This window comes from Schistocerca gregaria, chromosome 3 (assembly GCF_023897955.1).
Source record: "Schistocerca gregaria isolate iqSchGreg1 chromosome 3, iqSchGreg1.2, whole genome shotgun sequence".
NCBI classification, from domain to species: Eukaryota; Metazoa; Arthropoda; class Insecta; order Orthoptera; family Acrididae; genus Schistocerca; species Schistocerca gregaria.
In genome coordinates, this window is record NC_064922.1 from 766,048,725 (window position 1) to 766,061,673 (window position 12,949).

Here is a 12,949-nt window from a genome sequence, read left to right on the forward strand (position 1 = left end):
AGTCAAGTTGCTGACAAGAATGATATACAGAATAATAGAAAAGAAAATTGTGGATGCGTTAGATGAAGATAAGTTTGGCTTTAGGAGAGGTAAAGACACCAGAGAGGCAATTCTGACGTTTCGCTGAACGCAAACTGAAAAAAAAATGAATACATCTTGTAACCTCCCCCTCACTTATTGACCTTAATGACAGTGAAACATTAAACCGCGTGTACCTAATGGAAATTTGGAAAAAAGCAATCGTCACCGAAGTTAATCTGTCGGTAAAGAGAGAGGAACGGCTTACATCTAAATGAAAGGAAAAATGCAAATGAAACTGGTGGAAATTAATTTTGAAAAGGGGTAAAGTTAATAAAGTGCGGTCGTTACGTTAACAATTAACTAGCGGTAATTAGATATTTGAGATTTGGGGGAAATTACGGAGGCCAGTCCTATGGACAATTACTATAGTAACTGAAAAAGAAAGGTTATTACACATATAATTAGCACTAAAAGCGTGGCAACTGAAGGTTGACACGTATTGTGTGAAAACTGAAAGTTTGTCGGAAGTAATAAATTTCGCTACACTCTGACTTAATTTAGCAAAAGAATTAATAAAACCGGAAAATTGTAAGTTAATTTAGTGACCGAAATTAATAGTGAGATTTGTTTCTGAAGCACTACGATATTCAGTAAAATAAGGTTAGTCTTGGGCTACCTCAACAATCATTTCAAAAGCTACTTGAATCTACGCAATTTAGAAATAAGAGATTTAACTTTGAACTTGAATTAAATGATTCTGAACAATTAACAATAATAAAATTTAGTACGTACCAAGCTGAGCTGCAGTCACACGTAAGCTAAAATATGGTAACAAAACTCGCACTCATTATTTGAATTTCAACGACACTCCGGTTCATTCCGGAAAAGGGAGGGTCCATGCTTGGTAATGCAATTGGGACAATGAGCAACAAATGTTCATGCTAAGTTGTTGTAATTATAGTTACGAAAATGGAACAATTTGAAAAGCTGAGGTCTGCCATACAGTTCTAAAACTTTACGTGCTTCCCGTCTTCCTTGTTGGTTGATTGAAGGTTTGAAGTCGTCGATCGAGCTGGTGGCGACAGTTACTTGTTGTCGGCCGTCGCTGTTGCAGAAGCTGGATGTTGGCGCGCTTTCTTCTCGACACGGTCACCAGGCGAAACGGGCTCTTGATGTGCGCCAGCTACTGCTTCTCGTCCGCGACAGCGTTTCAGAAACTATCATAGCAAGTCGAGCGCAATTACATGCTGCCAAACCCCGAACGTGCGGCAAGTCGCGGGAGCGTCACACAACACACCTGCTTCACCGCCCTACTCCAGCCACTCTCTCTCTGCTCTCGCTCCAAGCGACAGAGTTAACACTACCAAAGATCCTAAACACTTTGGTTCTCCACACGACCTATCGATGTATTCGTTCGATAGCATAGTTTTCCCTAGGCCAGACCCAGCGACTAAATACAAATAATATTCACAAAACAAACCAAATATACATCGACAAAAATGCATATATATATACAAATAGTAAAACAATTACAATATACAAAGACACAGAAATGTTATATCTTCAGGTAACAAAACAAGGAAAAAATTTATAGTAGAGTAGATGGAAATAGGAGGATATGCATTTCCGGCATTACAAGTGCCCTTTCCGGCAACACGTGCCCCACATTGTCTGAGGATGTTCGTGTAACCTAAACAGACTTAGAAAATGTCCCAAAAAAGAAACAGTGGAAATGCATATGCTCAAAACATCAACAAAATTTAACATTCGTCTAATTAACCATAAACCTATTTTTAGACCATAATAATTGAGTGGAGACACTCCAAACCTTATTCCACTCTGTCATCTTACACAAAAGAAAACAGGTTGACAATATATTAAAATTCATGGAAAACATAGGAAACGGTTTAGGTATTCAAAAAATCAAAATTCCTAACAGTATCAAGAAATGGAATACTATTTACAAAATTAATCAGAGTACATGGTCATAAAAAACAGGTATATCAAAATGCGCAAATTAATAATTATTTACATAGAATACACATTTTATATAACATTTTCATAATTAATATTCTCGTCGTGAGAGTCCACTTAACGCTGAACAAGAAAATAATATACAGCAGATCGACAAAAACATAAATATTGACAGCAGAATTCTTTCACATCAGCTGTCCGGGAAGGAAAACAACTCCGCCTTCCGTAACCCAAAGTACAAAGAATGCCGACAGCGGCACAAGAGCCGACAGCGACTCCGCTTCGCCCGTATTGCTGCGCCCGCCTTTGCGGCACGATTGATCTCACTCGCCCTTGTAACGGCGCTTCCAGAACGTTCATTTCACTGAATTCTTTCGGAAAAATTCACTCCCGAGTAATCTCAAGGAGTCCATTAACACTATCACAGTGGATAACTCAACACTGTCCATCATCATACGCATGTACTAGCCTAAAACCTAAAACAGCGTCTAAGTAAATCGGCAATGACTAGTAAATCACATATTTATGAAATCTTACAGCTAGTTACAAAATCATATTTACATTTCTTAATCTACTGTGACGCAGCTTGGATTTTACAATCGATTAACAATGAGTTACTCTTGAATCATTTAATCAAAATTAATTACTTATTAATTACAACTTCTTTCATGTCCTCTTGGTCAGGCAAAAGCATGGCAATCTAGCAAATCGTTTAAATCTTACACTCTATATTTACATACTGTACAAATTACCCATTCTGTGGTATTAATCAATCCTTGGTTGGTACAATTTCAGGTCTACAATGTTCCGTATACCTAACAGTTTTCGAGAGCTTGGATACTCTAAGCAACAAGCATTTGTGTGAGGTATAGCAATGACTTTATATGGTCCATTATAAACAAACTTAAATTTAGAGATTTCATTGTCTGTCTCGTTCGATTTCTCATGAGCTTTTACAAGTAGTAAGTCTCCAATTGCAAACTTAGCAAAACGCGCTTTAGCGTCATGACGACGTATGCGAGCATCGGCTTTTAGCTTCATTATTTCTCACAAACGATCTTTTTTCACACCAATGCTAATGTCAATCCTTGGAGGGAATTTGATTATCTCTTCCACTAAACTTATATTTGTGTCATCCAACAGGATTTCCTCTGGAGAAAATCCCGTAGATTCATGTCTCAAGGTGTTCATAATTCTCTCAAATACTGCTACACATTTGCCCCATGCCCTATGGTTGTGATGGCAATAGGTACGCCAAAGTGGGCCTAGCTCGTGCATATACCTCTCAGCGGGATTTCCAGCCGGACAGTAAGCTGAAATATGGATCACTTTGACCCCATTACTTGCCATGCCTTCATTCCACAACTTAGAAGTAAATCGTGCCCCATTGTCTGATAGAACAGCCTTGAGCTTGCCAATATGAACAAAATAATCGTTCACAAGCTTGCTATAGACGGCTTTGGCTGTAGCTTTCCTAATCGGGTATAGTCTGATGAACTTCGAAAAAGCTTTTAGCACTACTAAAATGTAGGCAAAGTTTCCTGATGACTTGGGCAAAGGTCCGTACAAGTGCACGCACAGTAATTCGAAGGTGTCTTTAGGCCTTATACTTTGCATAGGACCACGACTCGTACAGTTGGTAACCTTCACCTTCTGACATAAATCGCAAGTTTTCACTCTGTCAGTAACGCGTTTTAACATGTTGTTAAAGTGCACTACTTCACTCAGCTTTTCTGTACATTTATGCATTTCCGGCGTTACAATCTTCATAGGTTTTGCCGACCTGGAGAAAGTGTTCGACGATATAAAACGGTGTTAGATGTTCGAAATTCTGAGAAAAGTATAGGTAAACTATAGGGAGATGCGTGTAATACACAATATATACAAGAGCCAAGAGGAAGTACTAAGAATGGACTAACAAGAACACAGCGCTCGGATTAAAAAGATTGTAAGACAGGGGTATAATCTTTTACCCCTGTTATTGAATCTGGACATCGGAGAAACAATTATGGAAATAAAAGAACGATTCAGGAGTGGAATTAAGACTGATAGCGAAAGGATATCGATTCGCTGATGACATTGCTATCCTGCATGAAATTGAAGAAGAATAACTTGATCTCCCGAATGGAATAAACAGCCTAATGAGTACAGTACATGGAGTGAGAATAAATAAATCGAAGAAACACGAAAGTAATGAAAAGTACCAGAAATGAGAACAGCGAGAAACTTAATATCGCGATTGATGATCACGAAGCAGATGAAGGAATTCTGCTACCTAGCTATCAAAAAGCCCATGACGGACGCAGCAAGCAGGATATCAAAAGTAGACTAACACTGGCAAAAAGGACAATCCTGGCCAAGAGATGTCTACTAGTATCAAACGCAGGCCTTAATTCGAGAAAGAATTTTTGAGAATGTATGTGTGGAGCAGAGAATTGTACAATAGTGAAACATGGACGGTGGGAAAACCGGAAGAGAAGGGAATCGAAGCATTTGAGATGTGATGCTACGGGCGAATGTTGAAAATGACGGGGACTGATATGGTAAGGAATGAGGAGGTTCTGCGTGGAATAGGAGAGGAAATGAAAGTGAATGTGTGGAAAGTGCTGACAAGGCGAAGAGACAGGAAGACAGGATATCCGTTAAGGTATCAGGGAATGACTTCCATTGTAGAGAGGCTGCTGTAAAGTGCAAAAACTGTAGAGGAAGACAGAGATTGCGATATGTCCAGCAAATAATTGAGGACGTAGGTTGCAAGTGCTGCTCTGAGATAAAGAGGTTGGCACAGGAGAGGAATTCGTGGCGGGCCCGCATCAAACCAGAGAGAAGACCGATGACTCAAAAAAAGAAAATGAAGTGGAAAGGTTGGTAGTTCTTACCCCACAGCGATGATTTCCAGGCTGTAAGTGATATGTATACGAATTCTGGCTGAAATCGGCCCAGTGGTTTAAGAGGAGATGTGGAACATACAATCACACGTACATATATATGTACATTCATTTTTATAGTATATATAAATATTTTTTAATGATACCTTTGTTTTTAATTATAGCTGTGTTTTGCATGTTGTATGATCTGTGTAGTTGACGCACCAGTTAGATAATGTAAATTAATAAAGATCTCAGATTTATCAAAGCAAAAACTGTATTCCACAAATAAGGAGAAAATTCTTTTGCAGTTATCAAAATTTTCTAATATTAAGTGTATGTCATTATTTTATGAGCCTATTCTGATTATTGGTGCAGATGGATGTAGGTTAACGAGATATAAGACGTGAGAAAATATACTTTATATGAGAACGTAAGGTATACTTTGGGAGATAATTTACTAGGGATAATGGAATTAAATTAGGAAATACGATACTAATAGTAGCATATGGGCTTTTTTTATGGAGACATTTAAACAAGGAAAGTATTCCTGAAATAATGGAGATTATCAATGTTGAATAGAATTTTATACATTAAGAAATATTTTCAGAAGCTATTTATCGTGAGTGTAGCCTTGTACAGAAATAAACCGTCGACAATAAACAGTTCAGACAAGACTGAAAAGTTGGGTTGTAAAATGGGATGCTATAGGAGAACGATGAAGATCAGATGGTTATAACTGGTAAGCCACGAGAAGGTGGTGCATCGAATTGACGACATAATAAATTCATGTCCGAAATTGACTAAAAGCTGGAACCTATTGTTAGGACACATTATGGGGCATCAAGAAATGGTAGTGGAGGGAAGGCTGAGGGATATAAACTGTAGAGGGAGATCAAGGCTGGAGCAGCGGAAGCAGGTTCAGCCGGATGTAGGTTGCAGCACATCTGCAATGGTGAAGAAGCCTGCGCAGGATAGACAGCGTTGAGATCTGTTACAGATCAGTCTTTGGATGAAGACCCCTACGTCACCATGCAATTTTTGTTGAGTACCTACAGTTCTGAAGACCGTATAAACATCACGTTCCGTTACAAAATTCTTTTCTATTTGATGACTATAGAGGCTAGAGCAAAACAGAGAATCACCAATTACCTCAACCGTAGCGATCAGCTAACGTACGCCTGAACGGATTACAGAAGAATGTTTGTTTGAAAAGGGTGCTCTATTCTTGAGTTCCGTCTCGAATGAATTTGTCATTAAACAGTCTTCATTCCTTGTTTTTTTTTTTTTTTTCGTGATATGCGAAACCGGGCGAAAGCTGAAAATAAAATTCCCGTAAGAAGTTTGCAGTTTATATTTGAGTCAAGTTGCATTTGAAACTCATACATAATGAGCAGTTCTTAATGAAGAGTACGTAATGCGGTGGGCAAGTAGCATCCAACCAACGTAAAAGCGGCAAAATGTATTATAAGGTAATAACTTCGACAATATCAAATTCTCCTCTGCGAAACTTTGGATAACATTTTAGATGACTGCCTTTCGTATAAATTCACTTTTGCTGGAAATAAGTGTTAATTATCTCCTTTTTCTTCTTTCTTTCAGAGTGACCGAAGCTTTGATGTTCGGGACTTGGATGGTCGCTAATGCCCTGTCATTCGCTCCAAACTTCAGAAAGGGCCTGAACGCAGCATCGAAAATAGTTCACCTGCTTAACCGCCAGCCCAAAGTAACTGATCCAGATACTGCATCGGATAAAGAATGGGTACGTAAATAAACACAGAAATACATATTGGAGTTTAGCACTTTTCTGAGACATACGCTGAAGGTTCGCACGTTGTTGCCTACGATCAGACCTGTTGTCTGGAAACTATCAGCGGAAATTCAAGGATCATAAAGCCCTGGAGGATGAGCTCTGGTATTTATGAAGAGGAATTCACCTATTAAATGTAACTATAATGAACTCCATTATGCAATTCGTCAATGATTTTTTAGTATTTCAAGGATATCTTTTATGTATGATTATCATTTTGTGACGTGTGTTGTTTCTTATGGGCGTTCCCAACTAAGCGATAGTTTGTGAGTGACACTTAATTTGCTTGCAGTCATGCAGCCGGTGACTAACCAAAACAGAAAACTAAAGATTAAATATCCTAATAGGTTGTTAAATGTCGAGAATTCACATGGGTTTTTCTTTCTTTCTTGGGCCTTTGTTCCGCGTCAAAGCGGATTCGGCTGTGTTACTACTGATTTGGCTGTGTTAGTTGCAGACGGTGGCCCGATGCCCTTCCTGCCTCCACCCCAAACCCCCCTGGACGGAATGAGTGTACCCCAGCTGTGTGCGTCTAACGTAAGCCATGGAATAGTGCGAACGTTTTTTCAGATGTGTGCGAGTCGTGTAACTAAGGCGGAACGTGGGGACCAGCCCGGTATTCGCCTATCAGGATGTGGAAAACCGCCTAAAATCCGCATCCAGGCTCGCCAGAATCCTGCAGGCGGATCCGATCCGGGGCCGGAATGCCTACCTGAGACAAGGAAGCAGCGCGTTAGCGCTCTCGGCCACCCTGGCTGGTCAGAACTCACATGGGTATCAATGGTATTTTTATTTCCTTCGCCCCTCTCGTTCGATGTACAATTGTAGAGGGAACGACAGTATTACAGAAGAACACGAACTGATTTAGAAACAAACTATATGTCTCATACTCGACCTCCAGAGAGCAGCTGCGACTTGCACATGTGCAAGGCTCGGCAGCAGCACAAAGCACCTCTGATGAGTGTTTACCGCTGACTGTCGCTGGCCGGCGATTGCTTGTCAGTAACTTCCCAGTATCTGAATGAATCATTTATGAACAGTAGAGTTTGACCTTGTCTGATATCGTTTATGATCCGGGGTATTCCCTGGACTTTTGCATAAGCTTAAGACGACTCTGCTTACTAGACAGTGTTAATGAACCAACCCAGGGATTTGGGGAGCCCGGTCCAGGAAACATATCTGATTTAATTGCCCCAGAAACAGAAAAGGTAAACTGTGTGGGAAGAATTCCTACACATTTACAGAAACTTGTGCGTTCGTTTTTCAGTCGAGCGCAAGCAAGGAAAGCAGTCGGAGCCATTCGTGCCACCCGCACCAAATATCTCAGTCGATTCGACACGTTAAAGTAAATACTTTGCATCGTCCAGGCCGCAGAACCTAGCATCCTTTTCTAAGTGTCAGCGATGTACCGTGGCTCATCACTCCATAGCATCCTCTTCAATTGCTACTCGCCACAATGACGGCGTCGCTGGTAACACTCGTTGACATCGCGCTCATGATTCTGTTGTCAACGACTACTGGGCACCACCACGAACATCAGAATTGGGTAGGACCGTCTTTCGACGATTCGTTTCGTCCCCGACTGCTGTATCAGAACTACAAAAGAGTCCTCTATAGTAACATGATCGATTTGTGCAGTACGCTTTAGAGATAGACAGTAGTTCAAATGGTTCTACGCACTATGGGACTTAACATCTGAGGTCATCAGTCCCCTAGACTTAGAACTACTTAAACCTAACTAACCTAAGGACATCACACACATCCATGCTCGGGGCAGGATTCGAACCTGTGACCGTAGCAGCAGCACGGTTCCGGAGTGAAGCGCCTAGAGCCTTTCGGCCACATTGGACGGCGGTAGGCAATGACTATGGCTTATGATATGCCCTGAGGTGACAAAGTCATTGGACAGCGATGTACGTATATACGAATGGCGATGGTATGGCGTACACAATGTATAAAAGGGCAGTGAACTGGCGAAGCTATAATTTGTACTCAAGTGATTCATGTGGAACGGTTTCCGACGTGATTACGGCCGCACTCCGAGAATAAACAGACTTTGAAAGATGAATGATAGTTGGATTTAGAGGCAGTGGTCTTTCTGTTTCGGACATCGTTAGAAGAATGTCAAGAGCGTGGCCAGAATACTAAATTTCAGGCATTACCTCTCACCACGGACAACGCAGTAGCCGATGGCCTTCACTTAACGACCGAAAGCAGCCGCGTTTGCTGAGAGTTGTCAGTGCTAATACACAAGCAACACTGTGTCAAATAATCACAGGAATCAGTGTGGGATGTATGACGAAGATTCGTGGGGTGTATGACGGAGATTCGTTGGCATAGTGCGGCGAGATTTGGCGTTAATAGGCTATGAGAACAGAAGACCGACGCGAATAACTTTTTTAACAGCACGACATCGGCAAGAAGGAAAATTTTTTATAGAAACGAAGTAGGAAACCCAAACGTAGGTGCGTAACTTTTTCTGCAGCAATCCAGATTTGGTGATGCCTGTTTAGACAAGTGTTACCATGGTGTCCGACATCAGTTAAAGTAGCATATTTCTGTTCCATTATTAGTGGGCTGTCCTACTTAAGGAACTTGCTGCTAGCATCGGTGATGCGTAATGATAATAATAAAGCAAACTGCTTTCAAGCACTTACCAATAAAATAGAAGACCAGACATCTCCAAACTCCAACCTTGATGAAATCCAAATTGACTATGTGTCTATTGCACGGGAAGTACAACAAGATACCTATAACGTAAGGCTCTGAGAAATGCCGGTCGCGGTGGCCGAGAGGTTCTAGGAATCCGTCCGGTACCGCGCGACTGCTACGGTCGCAAGTTCGAATCCTGCCTCGGGCATGGATGTTTGTCATGTTCTTAGGTTAGTTAGGTTTAAGTAGTTCTAAGTTCTAGGGGACTGATAACCACAGACGTTAAGTCCCATAGTGCTCAGAGCCATTTGAACCATTTGAGCCTCTGAGAAATGCGAACATAAACTTGAATCACTACCTTTCGAAGATAAAGTTACAGTAAATACCAAGAAGAGTACTCCCAGAAAAGATAAAAAATAAGAGTGGCAGTTACAAGCTAAGGAGCAACTAGGAATTTTACTACAAGTTGGAAACTTTAAATCCGGAGAAGTGGGAACAAGTAGAAGAGGTAAGAATCAGAGCAGCCATGGAGGCTGTCCCACTCACGATATCAAGAAAGCACCCTTAGTGGGATCATAAAAGCGGGGCAGCAGTACAGCTAAGACAGATTGCTTTGCAGAAATGGAATTTCCAGACAAATGAAGCGAACTCTGTCAACTTTCTAAACACGAAAAAAATCTGTATAAAAAGGCACGTGCAAGGTAAAACGTCCGCTTGAAAAGAATAAGTTCATGCAGACTGAGAAAGAGTTCCAGAAAACTAACACACGTTACTTCCGTGAAATCTTCAAGCAGAAACAGAACAAATACAACCCTCCCAACTCACGGTTTAAAGACTCCACAAAGTGAAACTAGCCCACAGCGACGAAGGTAACTGCAGATTCTAGAGCAAGTTACTTTGAATTGCGAGGCTCCAGAGACCCTACTGATTTACGAAAACAATCCAAACATCCACCCAAGTTCGTCTCTAACCACGAAGGAAGAAATCAGGACGCTCACCAAAGCACTCAAGGATAAGCAGGCATTGTTGAACTGTGGATGCAAGCTTGGGATAAGGCAGTCATTAAGTTTCATTCAGTTAGCCAAGAGATTTGGGAAACCAAAAAATTCCCAAGTGGATGGACCTCTGTCATAGTTCATCCACTAGGTAAGTCAGGGGATAGAACAGATCGTAACAACTACCATGTCATATCTCCCGTGCTAACAGCTTACAGATTCCACTCAAAAGCTCTATTAAATAAGACGAAACATCAAATCTATCTATAGCTGGGGAGAATACCAGTAGTGTTTCAGGAACAGATTGTCATATGATGAGCAGGTTATGAATTTGAAATCCATCCTTTCATGCTTGAAACTCCGGAACAGGGAATTCTTGATGATTTTCGTACGTTTCAGGAAGGCGTATGACTCAGTTGATCAAATCACACTGTTTGAAATTCTTGAAGAGTTTAGCTTAAGTATCAACACAAAAGTGATGGTCGAGAAAACCCTTACCACCCCCAAATCCAAAGTGAAGTTTAGTGAAGAGGTGTATGATGCCTTTTGAAATAGGGACAGCATTGAGACAAGGAGATGTACTACATAGCCTCTGCTCTTCACTTGTACTTTATAAATCGTTGTCCGAAAATGGCGGAAAGGAATGAACAATGCGGGGGTACAAAACGGGATAAGGCCAGGCAGGGGATCTAGTGATCTTTTCAGACTCCATAGATGCGGTATCGAAATAACTTAATCAACTATAGATACAGTCAGCGAAGGGTGGACTTCAAATCTCCTTTAGATGACGCACTTTATGACAAAAATAAGGCAGCACCTCGAAAGCTGGACGTCGGATGGGGAAAAATTAAACAGACAGAAAAGTTTAAATACCTGGATGGAATGAATATAGCCGACCTACCAGAGAAAACTGCCTTCGAGTCACCCACTAACAAAGTGAAAATGGCCTACCAACTAAGTAAAGGCACCTGCAATAAGAGATCGATATCTTTAAACGCCAAAATTAGACACTACTGTACCATCATTCGACCAAAGGCCTGATATGCCTTAGAGACTCATGCAATGAATAGAAAGGTCTAATGGAAATACTTAAGGCTATATAAGGAACGTTGATGTAGGAACACTTTCGGCAAAAATGTCAGACGCAGGTTGAGGAAGACACACCTCATGGCAACAGCTGTATGGAATCGTCCCTGCGGAAATGAGTGATACACGCTATAGTTAGTTAGTGAAAATACTGTACGAATGCATGCTCTCGCAGTTACATCCGTTAATGAAATATTCTCGGATTTATAGTCTCGTCAAGTGGTTAACTTACCACGATCTTTCGGTAGAGATTTTTTCTGCCATTGCCAAAAGGTTGACTGTCGTGTGGACTGGACTGCACTGCACTGCAAATCTCTGGTTACATTTACATCTACCAGGAGTGAGACAGGCTAAGCAGCGAAGCTGCTGTTTCTGTGTGGACCTCAATAACTATTGTTTGGCATCACGGTTAGGATTGGCCTATGTGAGCGGCCGCGTGGTGGCGGACGCTTCGTCAAAAGCGTCATAGGGGCTGCGGAAGAAACTACTCCCGCAGCAGATCAGGCCAAAGCGTGGTCGGCCTGCGGTGGACTTGGTGTCCCAGTCCGCGTGTAAGACTACCAGAGTGTTCTGCAGAGGCATAGAACACCCTGGCGAACTGCCTGAAGCGATCCCGCAGCAACGGGACGCCTGCTTCCTCATGAAGGAGCCTCGTGGAGTAACGAGGCGGCTTGTGGAGAGCGAGTCGCAGCGCCCGATTCTGGACACGCTGGAGCATCGCAACGTACGACGGAGCGGCCGGATGAGGGCCAAGTACACGGTCAGGCCGTGCCGAGGGGGGAGGGTGGATGAGGGGTTCAGCAGCGGGTAGAGCGCCCGGAGACGCCCAATCGCTCGCCTCCTGATGTCTCGGATGTGCGGCAGCCAGGTGAGATGCCTGTCCAGCGTCACGCCGAGATATTTGCCTGAAGGTGACCACGGGATGGGGCCTCCCGTGTGGATGCCGCTGTCGCGCTTATATAGGCGGGGCGTCGCCGTGACGTCATTGATCCTCTGTCCTGCACGGTATATGGTAATGCTTCCATGGAGCGACCGCCACTCCCGCTTCATCTCCCTTATCACATGATCCCATGCCGTACTCAGTTGCATTCCACCATCTTTATTGAGGGTGTGCTCCGATATTTTGATCTCTGTTGCTTCGTTTATTTCGCTATCCAGAAGAGGGTGGTTCGTTTAAAGAAGGCGGACTTCATCGATCGAATCAAATGTCTACGCCTTGAAGCAAATATTATGGCTAGTTCTGATGTGGTTTCCCTACTCAAGTGTGTGTCCTTCATAGAGTCCCCGCTCCTCGACGACACCATCCTGAATTTATTTGAAGATACCCTGACGTCATCGAATTTTTACATGATGATGAATATTTTCAACCAGACGGACGGCGTCGCGATGGGAGCCCATTAGCGTCAGTTGTTGCCATGTTGCCAACATCTTTATGGAGCATTGCAACGACATCACCATTGACACTGCTCTTCCAAGGCCTAGTTGTTTCTATTGCTATGTCGACAATACCTTCGCTATATGGCCTCATGGACATGAACACATGA

At 42.3% G+C, this 12,949-nt stretch overlaps 1 protein-coding gene across 1 annotated transcript in view; it reads left to right on the plus strand.

The window, feature by feature from the left end:
- LOC126354017 (ATP-dependent translocase ABCB1-like) overlaps positions 1-12,949 on the plus strand; it is a 282,194-nt gene that overhangs the window by 250,561 nt on the left and 18,684 nt on the right. Inside the window, exon 19 of the mRNA XM_050003340.1 lies at positions 6,465-6,624. Within this exon, the coding sequence (XP_049859297.1) occupies positions 6,465-6,624 (160 nt within the window). The remainder of the gene's footprint in view (positions 1-6,464; positions 6,625-12,949) is intronic.